The sequence below is a fragment of the Nerophis ophidion genome, linkage group LG25, assembly GCF_033978795.1.
Source record: "Nerophis ophidion isolate RoL-2023_Sa linkage group LG25, RoL_Noph_v1.0, whole genome shotgun sequence".
NCBI classification, from domain to species: Eukaryota; Metazoa; Chordata; class Actinopteri; order Syngnathiformes; family Syngnathidae; genus Nerophis; species Nerophis ophidion.
This window is the reverse complement of record NC_084635.1, coordinates 40,300,082-40,320,766: the sequence shown is the minus strand read 5'-3', so window position 1 is coordinate 40,320,766 and position 20,685 is coordinate 40,300,082. Positions and strand designations below refer to the sequence as shown.

Genomic DNA, 20,685 nt, shown 5'->3' with positions numbered 1-20,685 from the left:
ATTCCTATAATAGATCAAACTACCATAATTCCTATAATAGATGACACTACCATAATTCCTATAATAGGATCACACTACCATAATTCAATCAATCAATCAATGTTTACTTATATAGCCCTAAATCACTTCCTATTATAGATCACACTACTATAGTTCCTATAATAGATGACTCTACCATAATTCCTATTATAAGATGACACTACCATAATTCCTATAATAGGATCACACTACCATAATTCCTATATGATCACTATCATAATTCCCATAATAGATCACACTACCATAATTCCTATAATAGGATCACACCACCATAATAATTCCTATAATAGATCACACTACCATAATTCCCATAATAGATCACACTACCATAATAACTCCTATAATAATAGATCACACTACCATAAATCCTATAATAGATCACACTACCATAATTCCTATAATAGATCACACTACCATAATTCAATCAATCAATCAATGTTTACTTATATAGCCCTAAATCACTTCCTATTATAGATCACACTACTATAGTTCCTATAATAGATGACTCTACCATAATTCCTATTATAAGATGACACTACCATAATTCCTATAATAGGATCACACTACCATAATTCCTATATGATCACTATCATAATTCCCATAATAGATCACACTACCATAATTCCTATAATAGGATCACACCACCATAATAATTCCTATAATAGATCACACTACCATAATTCCCATAATAGATCACACTACCATAATAACTCCTATAATAATAGATCACACTACCATAAATCCTATAATAGATCACACTACCATAATTCCTATAATAGATCACACTACCATAATTCCTATAATAGATCACACTACCATAATAACTCATAATAATAGATCACACTACCATAAATCCTATAATAGATCACACTACCATAATTCCTATAATAGGATCACACTACCATAATTCCTATAATAGATCACACTACCATAATTCCTATAATAAGATGACACTACCATAATTCCTATAACAGGATCACACTACCAAAATTCCTATAATAGGATCACACTACCATAATTCCTATAATATGATCACACTACCAATATAATTTCTATAATAGATCACACTACCATAATTCCTATAGTAGATGACACTACCATAATTCCTATAATAGGATCACACTACCATAATTCATATAATAGGATCACACTACCCTAATTCCTATAAGATTACACTACCATAAATCCTATAATAGGATCACACTACCATAATTCAATCAATCAATCAATGTTTACTTATATAGCCCTAAATCACTTCCTATAATAGATCACACTACCATAGTTCCTATAATAGATGACTCTACCATAATTCCTATAATAAAATGACACTACCATAATTCCTATAATAGGATCACACTACCATAATTCCTATAATAGATCACACTACCATAATTCCTATATGATCACACTACCATAATTCCCATAATAGATCACACTACCATAATAATTTCTATAATAGATCACACTACCATAATTCCTATAATAGGAAAACCCTACCATAATTCCTATAATAGGATCACACTACCACAATTCCTGTAAGAGATCACACTACCATAATTCCCATAATAGACCACACCACCATAATAATTCCTATAATAGATCACACTACCATAATTCCCATAATAGATCACACTACCATAATAACTCCTATAATAATAGATCACACTACCATAATTCCTATAATAGGATCACACTACCATAATTCCTATAATAGGATCACACTACCATAATTCCTATAATAGATCACACTACCCTAATTCCTATAATAGATCACACTACCATAATAATTCCTATAATAGATCACACTACCATAATTCCTATAATAGGATCACACTACCACAATTCCTGTAAGAGATCACACTACCATAATTCCCATAATAGACCACACCACCATAATAATTCCTATAATAGATCACACTACCATAATTCCTATAATAGGATCACACTACCATAATTCCTATAATAAGATGACACTACCATAATTCCTATAACAGGATCACACTACCAAAATTCCTATAATAGGATCACACTACCATAATTCCTATAATATGATCACACTACCAATATAATTCCTATAATAGGATCACACTACCCTAATTCCTATAATAAGATGACACTACCATAATTCCTAAAATAGGATCACACTACCAATATAATTCCTATAATAGATCACACTACCATAATTCCTATAATAGATGACACTACCATAATTCCTATAATAGGATCACACTACCATAATTCATATAATAGGATCACACTACCCTAATTCCTATAATAAGATTACACTACCATAATTCCTATAATAGGATCACACTACCATAATTCAATCAATCAATCAATGTTTACTTATATAGCCCTAAATCACTTTCTATAATAGATCACACTACCATAGTTCCTATAATAGATGACTCTACCATAATTCCTATAATAAAATGACACTACCATAATTCCTATAATAGGATCACACTACCCTAATTCCTATAATAGGATGACACTACCATAATTCCTATAATAGATCACACTACCATAATTCGTATATGATCACACTACCATAATAATTCCTATAATAGATCACACTACCATAATTCCGATAATAGGAAAACACTACCATAGTTCCTATAATAGGATCACACTACCACAATTCCTGTAAGAGATCCCACTACCATAATTCCCATAATAGATCACACTACCATAATTCCCATAATAGATCACACTACCATAATTCCTATAATAGGATCACACTACCATAATTCCTATAATAGGATCACACTACCATAATTCCTATAATAAGATGACACTACCATAATTCCTATAACAGGATCACACTACCAAAATTCCTATAATAGGATCACACTACCATAATTCCTATAATATGATCACACTACCAATATAATTCCTATAATAGATCACACTACCATAATTCCTATAATAGATGACACTACCATAATTCCTATAATAGGATCACACTACCCTAATTCCTATGATAAGATGACACTACCATAATTCCTATAATAGGATCACACTACCACAATTCCTATAATAGATCACACTACCATAGTTCCTATAATAGATCACACTACCATAATTCCTATAATAAGATGACACTACCATAATTCCAATAATAGATCACACTACCATAATTCCTATAATAAGATGACACTACCATAATTCCTATAATAGGATCACACTACCATAATTCCTATAATATGATCACACTACCATAGTTCCTATAATAGATCACACTACCATAATTCCTATAATAAGATGACACTACCATAATTCCGATAATAGATCACACTACCATAATTCCTATAATAAGATGACACTACCATAATTCCTATAATAGGATCACACTACCATAATTCCTATAATATGATCACACTACCAATATAATTCCTATAATAGATCACACTACCCTAATTCCTATAATAAGATGACACTACCATAATTCCTATAATAGATCACACTACCATAGTTTCTATAATAGATGACACTACCATAATTCCTATAATAAGATGACACTACCATAATTCCAATAATAGATCACACTACCATAATTTCTATAATAGGATCACACTACCATAATTCCTATAATAGATCAACATACCATAATTCCTACAACAGGATCACACTACCACAATTCATATATGATCACACTACCATAATTCCCATAATAGATCACACTACCATAATAATTCCTATAATAGGATCACACTACCATAATTCCTATAATAGGACCACACTACCATAATTCCTATAATAAGATGACACTACCATAATTCCTATAACAGGATCACACTACCAAAATTCCTATAATAGGATCACACTACCATAATTCCTATAATATGATCACACTACCAATATAATTCCTATAATAGATCACACTACCATAATTCCTATAATAGATGACACTACCATAATTCCTATAATAGGATCACACAACCCTAATTCCTATAATAAGATGACACTACCATAATTCCTATAATAGGATCACACTACCATAATTCCTATAATACATCACACTACCATAGTTCCTATAATAGATCACACTACCATAATTCCTATAATATGATCACACTACCAATATAATTCCTATAATAGATCACACTACCCTAATTCCTATAATAAGATGACACTACCATAATTCCTATAATAGGATCACACTACCATAATTCCTATAATAGATGACACTACCATAGTTCCTATAATAGATGACACTACCATAATTCCTATAATAAGATGACACTACCATAATTCCAATAATAGATCACACTACCATAATTCCTATAATAAGATGACACTACCATAATTCCTATAATAGGACCAAGCTACCATAATTCCTATAATAGGACCAAGCTACCATAATTCCTATAATAGGATCACACGACCATAATTCCTATAATAGGATCACACGACCATAATTCCTATAATAGGATCACACGACCATAATTCCTATAATAGATCACACTACCACAATTCCTATAATAAGATGACACTACCATAATTCCTATATGATCACACTACCATAATTCCCATAATAGATCATACTACAATAATAATTCCTATAATAGATCACACTACCATAAATCCTATAATAGATCACACTACCATAATTCCTATAATAGTTCACACTACCATAATTCCTATAATAAGATGACACTACCATAATTCCTATAATAAAATGACACTACCATAATTCCTATATTAGGATCACGCTACCATAATTCCTATAATAGGGTCACACTACCATAATAATTCCTATAGTAGATCACACTACCATAATTCCTTTAATAGGAACACACTACCATAATTCCTATAATAAGATGACACTACCATAATTCCTATAATAGGATCAAACTACCATAATTCCTATAATAGGATCACACTACCATAATTCCTATAATAGATTCACACTACCATAATTCCTGTAATAGATCACACTACCATAATTCCTGTAATAGATCACACTACCATAATTCCTATAACAGGATCACACTACCACAATTCCTGTAATAGATAACACTACCATAATTCATATATGATCACACTACCATAATTCCCATAATAGATCACACTACCATAATAATTTCTATAATAGGATCACACGACCATAATTCCTATAATAGATCACACTACCATAATTCCTATAATAAAATGACACGACCATAATTCCTATAATAAAATGATACGACCATAATTCCTATAATAGGATCACACTACCATAATTCCTATAACAGGATCACACTACCATAATTCCTATATGATCACACTACCATAATTCCCATAATAGATCATACTACAATAATAATTCCTATAATAGATCACACTACCATAAATCCTATAATAGATCACACTACCATAAATCCTATAATAGTTCACACTACCATAATTCCTATAATAGGATCATAATACCATAATTCCTATAATAAGATGACACTACCATAATTCCTATAATAGATCACACTACCATAATTCCTATAATAGGATGACACTACCACAATTCCTATAATAGGGTCACACCACCATAATAATTCCTATAAAATATCACACTACCATAATTCCAATAGGATCACACTATCATAATTCCTATAATAGATCACACTACCATAATTCCTATAATAAGATGACTCTACCACAATTCTTATAATAGATCACACTACCATAATTCCTATAATAGGATCACACAACCATAATTCCTATAATAGGATCACACAACCATAATTCCTATAACAGGATCACACAACCATAATTCCTATAATAGATCACACTACCATAATTCCTATAATAGATCACACTACCATAATTCCTATAATAGGTTGACACTACAATAATTCCTATGATAGTATCACGCTACCATAATTCCTATAATAGGATCACACTACCATAATTCATATAATAGGATGACACTACCATAATAATTCCTATAAGATCACACTACCTTAATTCTTTTAATACGATCACACTAACATAATAATTCCTGTAAAAGGATCACACTACCATAATTCCTATAATAGGAAGGCACTACCATGATAATTCCTATAATAGATCACACTACCATAATTCCTATAATAGGATGACACTACCACAATAATTCCTATAATAGGATCACACTACCATAATAATTTATATAATAAGATTACACTACCATAATTCCTATAATAGGATCACACTACCATAATAATTCCTATAATAGGATCACACTACCATAATAATTTATATAATAAGATTACACTACCATAATTCCTATAATAGGATCACACTACCATAATAATTCCTATAACATGATCACACTACCATTCCTATAATAGATCACACTACCATTATTCCTATAATAGGATGACACTACCATAATAATTCCTATAATAGGATCACACTACCATAATTCCTATAATAGGAAGACACTACCATGATAATTCCTATAATAGATCACACTACCATAATGCCTATAATAGGATGACACTACCATAATCATTTATATAACATTACACTACCATAATTCCTATAATAGGATGACACTACCATAATAATTTATATAACATTACACTACCATAATTCCTATAATAGGATCACACTACCATAATTCCTATAATAGGAAGACACTACCATGATAATTCCTATAATAGATCACACTACCATAAATCCTATAATAGGATCACACTACCATAATTCCTAAAATAGGATCACACTACCATTATTCATATAATTGATCACACTACCATAATAATTCCTATAACAGAATGACACTACCATAATTCCTAAAATAGGATCACACTACCATAATTCCTATAATAGGAAGACACTACCATGATAATTCCTATAATAGATCACACTACCATAAATCCTATAATAGGATCACACTACCATAATTCCTAAAATAGGATCACACTACCATTATTCATATAATAGATCACACTACCATAATAATTCCTATAATAGAATGACACTACCATAATTCCTAAAATAGGATCACACTACCATTATTCATATAATAGATCACACTACCATAATAATTCCTATAATAGAATGACACTACCATAATTCCTATAATAGGATCACACTACCATAATTCCTAAAATAGGATCACACTACCATTATTCATATAATAGATCACACTACCATAATAATTCCTATAATAGAATGACACTACCATAATTCCTATAATAGGATCACACTACCATAATTCCTAAAATAGGATCACACTACCATTATTCATATAATAGATCACACTACCATAATAATTCCTATAATAGAATGACACTACCATAATTCCTAAAATAGGATCACACTACCATTATTCATATAATAGATCACACTACCATAATAATTCCTATAATAGAATGACACTACCATAATTCCTATAATAGGATCACACTACCATAATTCCTAAAATAGGATCACACTACCATTATTCATATAATAGATCACACTACCATAATAATTCCTATAATAGAATGACACTACCATAATTCCTATAATAGGATCACACTACCATAATTCCTAAAATAGGATCACACTACCATTATTCATATAATAGATCACACTACCATAATAATTCCTATAATAGAATGACACTACCATAATTCCTAAAATAGGATCACACTACCATTATTCATATAATAGATCACACTACCATAATAATTCCTATAATAGAATGACACTACCATAATTCCTATAATAGGATCACACTACCATAATTCCTAAAATAGGATCACACTACCATTATTCATATAATAGATCACACTACCATAATAATTCCTATAATAGAATGACACTACCATAATTCCTATAATAGGATCACACTACCACAATAATTCATATAAGAGGACCCCAGTAGTTTATTGGATGGATGGCTAGATAGATAGATGGATGGATGGATAGCTTAGCGGTACCTTGAGAGCGGAGGGTGACACCCAGCCACACGCGGCCGGTGATGAGCGGGTGGTCAGACAGGTACTTGGACACAAAGTCGTTCTCGTCCTTGCTTCGGATGCTGAGCAGCTGAGCGTCTGTGGAAAGGCGAGGAAAAGCGTGAGGAGGCTGGGCAGCGTAACCATGGTAACGGCAGCAGCACACACCCATGGCGCCACAGATGCTCCTGGCCTGCGTCATGCTGTAGACGCTGTAGTTGTAGAAGCCCATGTGGAAGGCGTAGCAGCGGTCCTGGTGCTGCACCCACTTGGACGTCCCGTTGCTCTCAGGGCACTGGTTGACCTCTGACCCGGCCTGCAGTTTGGCTCCTGGGTCAGCACAAAGAAAAGAGTGTGTTTCGGGTGCTCGGACAAGGAGATCCAGCAGAAGCTGCGCCTACTTTGGGAGGTGCTGGTGACGTTGGTGGAGTAGCAGATGGCGCCATCCAGGAGCGACTTGCAGCTGCTCCTCACCCAGCCACCAGAGGGCAGCACAAAGACACAGCCCGCCTCCCGCTCCTCCGAACTGGAACCTTCCAGCGACTGGGAGATGTCGGCCGTGTAGTCCAGCGTGGTCCCGTCTGACCACTCGTAGGACGGACCTCCCGCCTGCACCGACAACAGAATGGTTCTCTTCCCAGAAGATAAAGTCGGCCTGGCTTTTCTAATCTGCAAAGTCTATCTTTGGTCCCGCAGGAGAAGAAGAACCAGGAGCAAACAGGAATGATTTGGCCTGCCATAATATTTGATGTGGTCCACCATATTATTGTGTGTGTCCTGCCAAATTATTTAAGTGGCCTGCCATAATATTTTCTGTGGTCCACAATATTATTTTATGTGTCCTGCCAAATTATTTAAGTGGCCTGCCATAATATTTTATGTGGTCCACCATATTATTTTATGTGTCCTGCCAAATTTTTTAAGTGGCCTGCCCTAATATTTTATGTGATCCACCATATTATTTTATGTGTCCTGCCAAATTTTTTTAATTGGCCTGCCAAATTATTTAAGTGGCCTGCCATGATATTTTATGTGGTCAACCATTGTATTTTATGTGTCCTGCCAAATTATTTTACGTGGCCTGCCTTAATATTTTATCTTGCCAACCATATTATTTTATGTGTCCTGCCAAATTTTTTAAGTGGCCTGCCATAATATTTTATGTGGTCCACCATATTATTTTATGTGTCCTCCCAAATTTTTTTAAGTGGCCTGCCAAATTATTTAAGTGGCCTGCCATCATATTTATGTGGTCCACCATATTATCTTATGTGTCCTGCCAAATTTTTTAAGTGGCCTGCCATAATATTTTACATGGTCCACCATATTATTTTATGTGTCCTGCCAAATTTTTTTAAGTGGCTGCCAAATTTTTTTAAGTGGCCTGCCAAATTATTTAACTGGCCTGCCTTAATATTTTATCCTGTCAACCATATTATTTTATGTGTCCTGCCAAATTATTTAATTGGCCTGCCATAATATTTTCTGTAGTCAACCATATTATTTTATGTGTCCTGCCAAATTTTTTTAAGTGGCTGCTAATTTTTTTTAAGTGGCCTGCCATAATATTTTATGTGGTCAACCATATTATTTTAAGTGTCCTGCCAAATTATTTTATGTGGCCTGCCTTAATATTTTATGTTGTCAACCATATTATTTTAAGTGTCCTGCCAAATTATTTTATGTGGCCTGGCATAATATTTTATGTGTCCTGCCAATTTTTTTAAGTGGCTGCCAAAAAATTTTATGTGGCCTGCCATAATATTTTCTGTGGTCAACCATATTATTTTATGTGTCCTGCCAAATTATTTTATGTGGTCTGCCATAATATTTTATGTGTCCTGCCAATTTTTTTTAAGTGGCTGCCAAAAAATTTTATGTGGCCTGCCAAATTATTTAAATGGCCTGCCATAATATTTTATGTGGTCAACCATATTATTTTGTGTCCTGCCAAATTATTTTATGTGGCCTGCCTTAATATTTTATCTTGTCAACCATATTATTTTATGTGTCCTGCCAAATTATTTTATGTGGCCTGCCTTAATATTTTATCTTGTCAACCATATTATTTTATGTGTCCTGCCAAATTATTTTATGTGGCCTGCCTTAATATTTTATGTTGTCAACCATATTATTTTATGTGTCCTGCCAAATTATTTAAGTAGCCTGCCATAATATTTTATGTGGTCAACCATATTATTTTAAGTGTCCTGCCAAATTATTTTACGTGGCCTGCCATAATATTTTATGTGTCCTGCCAATTTTTTTTAAGTGGCCTGCCTTAATATTTTATGTGGTCCACCATATTATTTTATGTGTCCCGCCAAATTATTTATGTGGCCTGCCTTAATATTTTATCTTTTCAACCATATTATTTTATGTGTCCTGCCAAATTATTTTAATTGGCCTGCCATAATATTTTATGTGGTCAACCATATTATTTTATGTTTCCTGCCAAATTATTTTATGTGGTCTGCCACATTATTTTTCTATGTACCGCCACATCATTGTACGGGGCCCCCCTAGTCATTTAATGTGGCCCATCAGTTTTCCATCAAAAAGAGATGCTGGTGCAAATTGTGAAAGGAGGCCATAATAAGTGTTCACTGTAACAAGCGGCCCTCATAATTAGGAAGCGGCCCTCATAATTAGGAAGCGGCCCTCAATGAAAAGGAGTTGGACAGCCCTGATCATCTCTGACTCACACTTAGAAACATCTCCTAGGTCTTAAACACATCATCCTGACCTGCTTCAAGGGTCACCCTTAAGGAAGTACTGTAAAATCCGAGGTCCAGTGAGACCCTGAAGTGGCAGAAGGTTCTTACTTCCTGGTTGGACAGGCCGATCCAGAGCGGGAAGCCGTCAGTTTTGGCAAGGAGCTTGATGTGCGCGTTGTGGCGGGCGTCATGGACGCTGGCCAGATGTCCTCCTCGCTGACTGCACTCCTCCACAGCCTGGTACCAGCTCAGCTTCCGGGTCACCAGCTGGTACTGTAAAGTGTCCAAGTGTTGAAAGTCGCTGACGGACTTGGAGAACTCCTGCTTGGGTTCTGGGGGGAGGAAGGCGACAAAGGTCAGGTGTGGCAGTTGTGAGAAGGCGTGGTGGAGAAGCACCGACCGTGGTCCAGCTTGCAGGTCACCATGGATCTCTGCCGGAACTCTTGGAACAACATCTGGTTGGTGACCAGGATCCATTTGCCCTGGAGACTCAGACCCGCCATGAAGGGACTCTGGACCTCTGGTCTGCCACTTCTCCAGTTGGAGTACTGGACCTTGGTGCCGTCATACCACTGCATGTGGTTGCCTAGGCAACACCAGACCAGGAAGTCATGTCGTGCCGAATGTATCAAGAGGGGCTATACGGGTATTATAGTATCGATAATTATTGATATTTGAGGACCAGGAGAAAAATGAATGGAATGTCAATCCTTTTATTTCTTACTCAGCCAGCGAGGCAGAAAGGAAATGTCAACACGAGGATTGAGGAGGGAAAATATGATGAAGCAACTCAGAGTACAACTCCTGTACTTTATGTGTACGCACGTGCAAAATGAAGTGCTTTTTCAACTGGGTATCGAAGCAAATGTCTCACTAAGAAACAATGTTAATATGAATAATTGGTTCCAGCCTGGACAAAAGTCCTTATTAGTACACTTTGAGCACAATATAAAGTTCTATACAGTACAAGCTGTTTGTTTACATGCTTTTTAGGGACCGAATGTCCCTTTGGGACAGAGGACCCTATTGTATTTCTAAGGTTTTATTATTATTATACCGCCGCCGCTTTGAGCTGTAATTTGACCCCCTTAACATGCTTCAAAACTCACCAGATTTAACACACACATCAGGACCGGCGAAAATTGCAATCTAATCAAAAAACCAAAACTCAAAATTGCGCCACCTAGGAAAAAACACTGACACAACTTATTGTAACTTCCGTTAGGAATGTCGTAGAGACATGAAACAAAAACCTCTATGTAGGTCTCACTTAGACCTAGATTTCATACACTGACCTCCTTCAGTAAAAATCAACAGGAAGTTGGCAAAAACCCTTTCAAAACAAAAGTTTCCTAAAAAATGTCATGTTTGCCTCTTTGAGCTGTAATTTGACCCACGTAAAATGCTTCAAAATTCACCAAACTGGACACACACATCAGGACTGGCAAAAATTGCAATCTAATTAAAAAAAATATAATAAAAATAAAAAAAACCTCAAAATTGCGGTCTAGAGCCCCCTAGGAATAAAACACTGACAAAACTGCTCCTAGGAAGAAAACAGACAAACTGCTTGAAACTTCTGGTAGGAATGTCGTAGAGACATGAAACAAAAACCTCTATGTAGGTCTCACTTAGACCTACATTTCATTTACATACATCTTTCAGCAAAAATCAACAGGAAGTTGGCAATTACCCCTTCAAAACAAAAGTTTAGTAAAAACCCGTCACCTTCTTTCAAACATTATCTCCTCTGAGCGCGTTTGTTGTGTCGGCTTCAAACTCGCACAGGAAAGTGATTGAACCCTTCTGATTAAAAGTTGCGGATAGAGTTTTTCTAACTGCTCCGGTTCTGATTTCACGAGCCTTCAAAGAACTGCTACGCTGATGCTGCTGCCGTCTCAATATGGCCGCTTAAAAGCAGGAAGCACCAGGGTGACTCCAGGATGCAGGTAAGGTATGTACTGTGCAGGTAAAGATATGTTGAATGGGTAGAGGCAGGAAACACCAGCAAAAGTCGGTCCCATCCATCGCTGCTTGCAGCTTTAATTTATAATTCTCTTTGCTATTTGGGCTTATTTGACCCTAATTACAATAAAAACTAAGAATCATCTTTTGACATGATGTACTAAGTCCATAAGTAACAAACGTGTACTTCATGTTCAGTGACATATTAATTCTTATTTTTACACTTTTTTCCCTCAAATTCCATTGTATGTTATACTCTTCTGACACCACCAGATGGCAGTATAAGTGTCAACATAAACGGCCATAAGACCCGAATTCAGTAGTGTACACCATTTTGGAAATAAGAGCCAAAAGGTGCTGTCCACGCATGTGGCCACTAAGACTTTAGAGGTTTTAATAAAGAGACAAAACAACAATGACAAGTTGAACTGTCCTGTAAGCGCTGATCTGACGTCGTTCGCACACACACACACACACACACACACACACACACACACACACACACACACACACACACACACACACACACACACACACACACACACACACACACACACACACACACACACACACACAGACACACACAGACACACACAGACACACACAGACACACAAACAAGTTCCTTTGTTGCAAAGACTATAAAAATGGGAGCCATTACCTCCCTGCTTGGCACTCAGCATCAAGGCTTGGAATTGGGGGTTAAATCACCAAAAATTATTCTCGGGCGCGGCACTGCGGCTGCCCACTGCTCCCCTCACATCCCGGGGGGTGATCAAGAGGTGTCAAATGCAGAGGACAAATTTCACCACACCTGGTGTGTGTGTGTGTGTGTGTGACAATCATTGGTACTTTAACTGAACTTTAACTTTGGTGCCCTCACAACGATCAGAAATCACAAAAATCCTTAGCTTTAACAAACACATCGCTACAATAATAAAGACTTAAAAAGTTAAATCCACTGAGATTAACATCGGCAGATGAGCTTTGGAACGAAAGGTAGTCCGTTTAGGCATATTTTCCCAGAAAGGTCAGTTCTCATCACAATTAAAAACTTGCTGTGGTACTAAGCCTGCTTCCTCAATCCCTTTAATGAGGGCAGGCACAAAATGGCTGCCAGCTGGACAAAAAATGACTGAAGTGTCTGCACACAGAGGCGTTCTGGGCTCCATATAAATGTTTGTACACCAAAAAGTTGGCAAATGGAAGTTTCACAGGACAAGTATTAGAAATGCGTGTTTTGCGGTCTCATCCGCGGATAAACTGCAGGTCGGGCGGGTGACATGACGAAAAAATAGATTTTAAATGCTCCCAGTGCCACTTACACTGGTTTAAATGTAAAAATTAGATATTGGGTTTCACTATGTAAAGCGCTTTGAGTCACTAGAGAAAAAGCGCTATATAAATATGATTCACTTCACTTCACTAAATAGATTCGGGCGGGTGGCGGTTGAACCATTTGGAAATATTTGATATACATGGTTCAGAGATCGGTAACTTTTACTGTTCAAAGAGCCGTTTTGGACTCGTGTCACAAAGCGAAGAAGACAATAGGAGACGTAAACATTCTCAAGAATGTCTGCCGGCAGTCACCCAGTTAATAAGGTATATGGCGTGCTATAAAGCCTTTGCCGCCTTCTACATCATGTACAATCTACTTGCCATCCCAGCAATATGTTGTTTGCGGCGACACACGCACACGACTGAGAAGCATACTGGGTGACACAGAGTACACTGATGGTTGTGATATAAACAATGTTAACACTCTTACTAATACTATGTCCCACGCTGTGAAGCCGCACCAAACAAGAATGACAAACACATTTCGGGAGAACATCCTCCCAGTAGCACAACATAAACGCAACACAACAAATACCCAGACTCCTTTGCATCCATGAGACTTCCTGACTATATTATACACCCCGGTAGCAGCAAATCCCGCCACCCCGTACCCCCCGGTAAGGAGGGCGGGGTTGGGGGCGCGGGGGTGTGAAATATAGTCAGGAAGTGTCATGGATGCAAAGGATTCTGGGTATTTATTGTGTTGCGTTTATGTTGTGTTACTTTGAGGATGTTCTTCCGAAATGTGTTTTTCATTCTTGTTTGGTGTGGCTTCACAGTGTGGCGCATATTAGTAAGAGTGTTAAAATTGTTATATATCACAACCATCAGTGTACTACTCTGTATCACCCAGTATGCCTTTCAATCTTGTACGTGTGTTTGAGGAAGCTGCATACAGCATGTTGCTGGACTGGCAAATGGTTCACACATGATGTAGAAGGCGTCAAAGGCAATGGCTTCACAGCACGCCCTTTTTCTCGTTATCTGGATTAGCATCATCGGATATTCGCGAGAACGTTAGCAGCTCCCATTGCATTCTTTACTTTGTGACACGGGTCAAACTAGCTCTTTTAGTGGTAAAGGTCGCCGACTCCGGATATGCAACAACGGGCGGGAGGCGGTTCTGATAAAATATTGGTTCGGGTGGATGGCGACTGGATGGCAACTTTAGTGATGCGGTTGCGGATGATATAATTGCCTATCCGCGCATCTCTAACGTGTACGTATTCCAGGTCCTGGAACTTACTGCACTTTTTTTTTGTTTGTTTTATCATTTATGTGTTTCATATTTGTTTAATATACTTTGTATATTAATTATTTGTTCACTGTTCTGTTACAGAGAACAAGGAAATGGGATAAAATTGCTGTGGTATGAAAAGGGGTTAGAATGAAATAAGGTCCGCTTCTTCTTACTCTTTTTCGGATGTGCAGTAATGGAACAAGTGGAAATATGTGATGCCCACATTGTATCGTATGCATGTTCTACATAAACTGAAACTAATGTTGTGTGTGAAAGACAAGAAGAAAACAAATAGATCTACACACTCACTTTCGTTCCGGAACAGTCCAAGCCACACGAACTGGACCAGGTTCTGGAAGGGCACAAGTTGTTGTCGGATGAACTCGTTCTCCTCCGCGTTGCGAATAGTCAGGATGTTTGCTCCTTCGTCTGCAACGTTAAAGTCATGTGATGAGCAGCAGCTTCCAACCATATTAGCCCAGCTGGGACACTACAGGCGGGCTCGGGGCCCACTCTCAAATGTACACTGAATTAGTAATTAGGGACAGAGGACCCTATTGTATTTCTAAGGTTTTATTATTATTATACCGTCGCCTCTTTGAGCTGTAATTTTACCCCCTTAACATTCTTTAAAACTCACCAAATTTGACACACATGACTGGCGAAAATCTAATAAAAAAACCAAACCCAAAACTCTAAATTGCGCTCTAGCGCCCCCTTAGGAAAAAACACAGACAAAACTGCTTGTAACTTCTGTTAAGAATGTCGTAGTGACATGAAACAAAAACCTCTATGTAGGTTTGACTTAGACCTAGATTTCATACACTGACCTTCAGCAAAAATCAACAGGAAGTTGCCAAAAACCCCTTCAAAACAAATGTTTCCTAAAAAATGTCATTTTTGCCTCTTTGAGCAGTAATTTGACCCCCTTAAAATGCTTCAAAACTCACCAAACTGGACACACACATTAGGACTGGTGAAAATTGCGATCTAATAAAAAAAAAAAAAAAAAAAACTCTGAATTGCGCTCTAGCGCCCCCTAGGAATAAAACACTGACAAAACTGCTCTTGGGAAGAAAACAGAGACAAAACTGCTTGTAACTTCCGGTAGGAATGACATAGAGACATGAAACAAAAACCTCTATGTAGGTCTCACTTAGACCTACATTTCATTCATTTACATCCTTCAGCAAAAAATCAACAGGAAGTTGGCAATTACCCCTTCAAAACAAAAGTTTTGTAAAAACCTGTCACCTTTTTTCAAACATTATCTCCTCTGAGCGCGTTTGTTGTGTCGGCTTCAAACTTGCCAGGAAAGAGATTGAACTCTTCTGATTAAAAGTTGATGAAAGAGTTTTTCTAACTGCTGATGCTGCTGCGCTGCTGCTGCTGCGCTGCTGCAGTCTCAAGATGGCCGCTTGAAAGCAGGAAGCACCAGCGTGACCACGCAATGCAGAGAAGGTAGGTACTGTGCGGGTAAAGATATGTTGACTGGGTGAAAGAAGGAGGAACCAGTTTGACTCCAGAATACAGAGAAGGTAGGTAATGTGCAGTTAAAGATATGTTGTCTGGGTGATGGCAGGAAGCACCAGCATGTATGGGTGAAAGACAGAAGCACCAGTGTGACCCCAGGATGCAGGGAAGGTACGTAATGTGCAGGTAACACCAGCAAAAGTCGGTCCCGTCCATCGCTGCTCGCAGCTTTAATCTTGCTCTTGATTTTAATCAGTGATAGCTGACCTACTTGCAGTTTATGACCTTGTCAAATGATGTGAACACATGTCAGTCACACAGGCTTAGGTCAGGCTGATTACAAAATAAATACTGATCAATACTACAAAATACTAAAATATGTAAAGGGGACTGATTGCCCCGATTGAGATGTAGTTAAAATAGTGGTTGATTGATGAGCCTTTTGTATTGCTGCACCATGCTTGAAAAGTGCACTAGTCTGTGGCGTTATAGCAATATTTCTTCTAATTTGACTGGTTTTTATTTGTGGGTGGGGGCAGGGGAAAGAAGATTTAATATTGTATTGCATTTCTGTTAACTATTCAATCAAAAAAATGTCTATAAACAAATGTCAACAAAAAGAAAGAAATATACTTTAAAAAGAAGGCAATGGAAAATAAAATGGACAATAAATAATAATAATGAATATTTTTATTCAATGAACTTTAAATACAATTAAAGTGTAAGTAAAATACAACTTCACCACTTTAGTAATTTTTTTTGCGCTTAAGAAACTTCTCTATGACTTAAGCGCCAAACTTTTTCTGTTTGATATTGTCATTACTGCCACATATGGTGGAAAATGGTATTACAGTAGAGTGACCAACAATGGAAAATAACAAAATTAATAATAAATAATAATAATCAATATTTGTATTCAATAAACTGTCAAAACATTTTAAGTGCAAGTGGGAAAAAAACTTCACCACTTTAGTCATATTTTTTGTACTTAAGAAACTTCTCTATGACTTAAGCAACAGGCTTTTTGTATTTGTTTGATAATTACTGCCACAAGTGGTTGAAAAGTGTATTACAGCTGAGTAACCAACAATGAAAAATAACAAAATAATAATAAATAATAAAAATGAATACTTTTATTTAATAAATTGTCAATAATATTAAAAAGCAAGTGAAAATACAACTTCACCACATTAGTTATATTTTTGGCACTTAAGAACCTTCTGTATGACTTTGATACTAGACTTTTTCTGTTTGATGTTGGCATTACTGCCATAAGTGGTGGAAAAGTGTATTATAGCTGAGTAAACAACAATGGAAAATAACAAAAATAAATAATAATAATTAATATTTTATTCAATAAAACGTCAATAAAATTACAGTGCAAATGAAAATACAACTTCCCCACTTTAGTCATTTTTTGCGCTTAAGAACATTCTGTATGACTTTAGCATCAGACTTTTTCTGTTTGATATTATTATTAATGCCTCAAGTGGTGGAAAAGTGTATTACAGCTCAGTGACCAACAATGGAAAATAACAAAATAAATAAATAATATTAGTGAATATTTTTACTCAATAAACTGTCTATACAATTAAAGTGTAAGTGAAAATACAACTTCACCACTTTAGTCATATTTTTTGTACTTAAGAAACTTCTCTATGACTTAAGCGCCATACTTTTTCTGTTTGATAATGTCATTACTGCCACAAGTGGTGGAAACGTGTATTACAACAGAGTAAACAACAATGGAAAATAACAAAAATAAAAAATAAATGAAAATAATGAATATTTTTACTCAAACTGTCCATACAAATAAAGTGTAAGTGAAAATACAACTTCACCACTTTAGTCATATTTTTTGTACTTAAGAAACTTCTCTATGACTTAAGCGCCAGACTTTTTCTGTTTGATACTGTCATTACTGCCACAAGTGGTGGAAACGTGTATTACAACAGAGTAAACAACAATGGAAAATAACAAAAATAAAAAATAAATTAAAATAATGAATATTTTTACTCAATAAACTGTCCATACAAATAAAGTGTAAGTGAAAATACAACTTCACCACTTTAGTCATATTTTTTGTACTTAAGGAACTTCTCTATGACTTAAGCAACAGGCTTTTTGTATTTGTTAGATCCTTACTGCCACAAGTGGTGGATAGGTGTATTATAGCTGAGTGACCAACAATGGAAAATAACAAAAATAATAATAAATAATAATAATAATGAATATTTTTATTCAATAAACTGTCAATACAATTTAAGTGCACGTGAAAATAGACTAAAGAAAGAAAGAAAGAAAGAAAGAAAGAAAGAAAGGAAAGAAAAGAAAAGAAAATACAACTTCACCACTTTAGTCATATTTTTTGCGCTTCAGAAACGTCTCAATGACTTTGTCTGTGTGTCTGATTTTAACAATACTGCCACAAGTGGTGGAAAAGTGCATTACGGCTAAGTAACCAACAATGGGCCCCGCCATTACCGTTAAGAAACACTAACTTAAAGCAGCGGTACCTCAAACGTATTTCACCAAGTACTGCCTCAGAAAACACTTGGCTCTCCAAGTAACTCCCGCATTGAAACACATAAGCATAGTAGGCCTAAGTATTCATTAAAAACCAAGTATATATTTGGTACACACAGTTTGGATAGTAAGACTGTGTTTGAATATGGGACAATAAAGCACCGTGTTCTAATAAAGTGCTGATTAATTAGCTGCTCTAATGATGAAGAAGGAAGAGATTCTTACGCAGGCTGGCGCAGACGTCGCGTACGGGGGCCTTGTCAGCCTGCTCCCACCTGGACGCCGACAATTGGAAGGAGTAGCAGTTGTTCTTGAAGGGGACCCAGTTGGGGCCGTTGATCTTGTGAGGACACTTGACGGCCACGTCCTCTGGAGTGGTGCTGATGATCTCTCCTGCAAGACCCACACCAGAGGAGAGGAACAGGGGGCCTCAGCGAGAGGTTTTTCAGCAATTGAACAGGCAAAAATTAGCCAAACAAAGCCCCATTTAAAAAATTTTTAGTGTACAAAGAATTGGAAAATGATCAACAGAGTTGACATAAACACATTCATCCAAATGAATGACCGTCTGTTTCAGTCACTATGTTATTTAGTCACTACAATAATTGTGTTCGCATCCACAGGAACCACATGGGTTAGCCTAATCTAGACAGTATTTACAACCTTACTAGTGTTCACTTCACAGCCACAGATGGTTCATCAAGTAATTGACATTATTTACACATTACTTTGTCTGTTTCAGTCACTATGTTATTTAGTCACGACAATAATTGTGCTAGCATCCACAAAAACCACATGGGTTAGCCTACTCTAGACAGTATTTACAACCTTGCCCGTGTTCACTTCACAGCCACAGATGGTTCATTTAGTTATTGAAATTATTTACACATTACTTTGTCTGTTTCAGTCACTATGTTATTTAGTCACTACAGTAATTGTGTTGACATCCACATAAACCACACGGGTTAGCCTACTCTTTACAGTATTTACAACCTTGCTCGTGTTCACTTCACAGCCACAGGTGGTTCATCTACTAATTGACATCATTTACACATTACTTTGTCTGTTTCAGTCACTATGTTATTTAGTCACTACAGTAATTGTGTTCACATCCACAGGAACCACATGGGTTAGCCTACTTTAAACAGTATTTACAACCTTATTAGTGTTCACTTCACAGCCACAGATGGTTCATGTAGTTATTTACATTATTTACACATGACTTTGTTTCAGTCACTATGTTATTAAGTCACTACAGTAATTGTGTTCACATCCACATAAACCACATGGGTTAGCCTTCTCTTTACAGTATTTACAACCTTGCTCGTGTTCACTTCACAGCCACAGATGGTTCATCTACTAATTGACATCATTTACACATGATTTTGTCTGTTTCAGTCACTATGTTATTTAGTCACTACAATAATCGTGTTCACATGCACAGGAACCACATGGGTTAGCCTACTTTAAACAGTATTT

The 20,685-nt window shown here is 36.3% G+C and overlaps 1 protein-coding gene across 1 annotated transcript in view; it reads right to left on the bottom strand.

Annotated features, from left to right (window-relative positions):
* Positions 1 to 20,685, bottom strand: part of ly75 (lymphocyte antigen 75) — an 88,713-nt gene that overhangs the window by 1,640 nt on the left and 66,388 nt on the right. The window contains exons 27-33 of the mRNA XM_061887352.1: positions 19,432 to 19,599; positions 15,517 to 15,636; positions 11,064 to 11,249; positions 10,772 to 10,995; positions 8,348 to 8,555; positions 8,115 to 8,276; positions 7,929 to 8,045 (exon numbers count right to left, since the gene is read on the bottom strand). Coding sequence (XP_061743336.1) covers positions 7,929 to 8,045; positions 8,115 to 8,276; positions 8,348 to 8,555; positions 10,772 to 10,995; positions 11,064 to 11,249; positions 15,517 to 15,636; positions 19,432 to 19,599 — 1,185 coding nt within the window. The remainder of the gene's footprint in view (positions 1 to 7,928; positions 8,046 to 8,114; positions 8,277 to 8,347; positions 8,556 to 10,771; positions 10,996 to 11,063; positions 11,250 to 15,516; positions 15,637 to 19,431; positions 19,600 to 20,685) is intronic.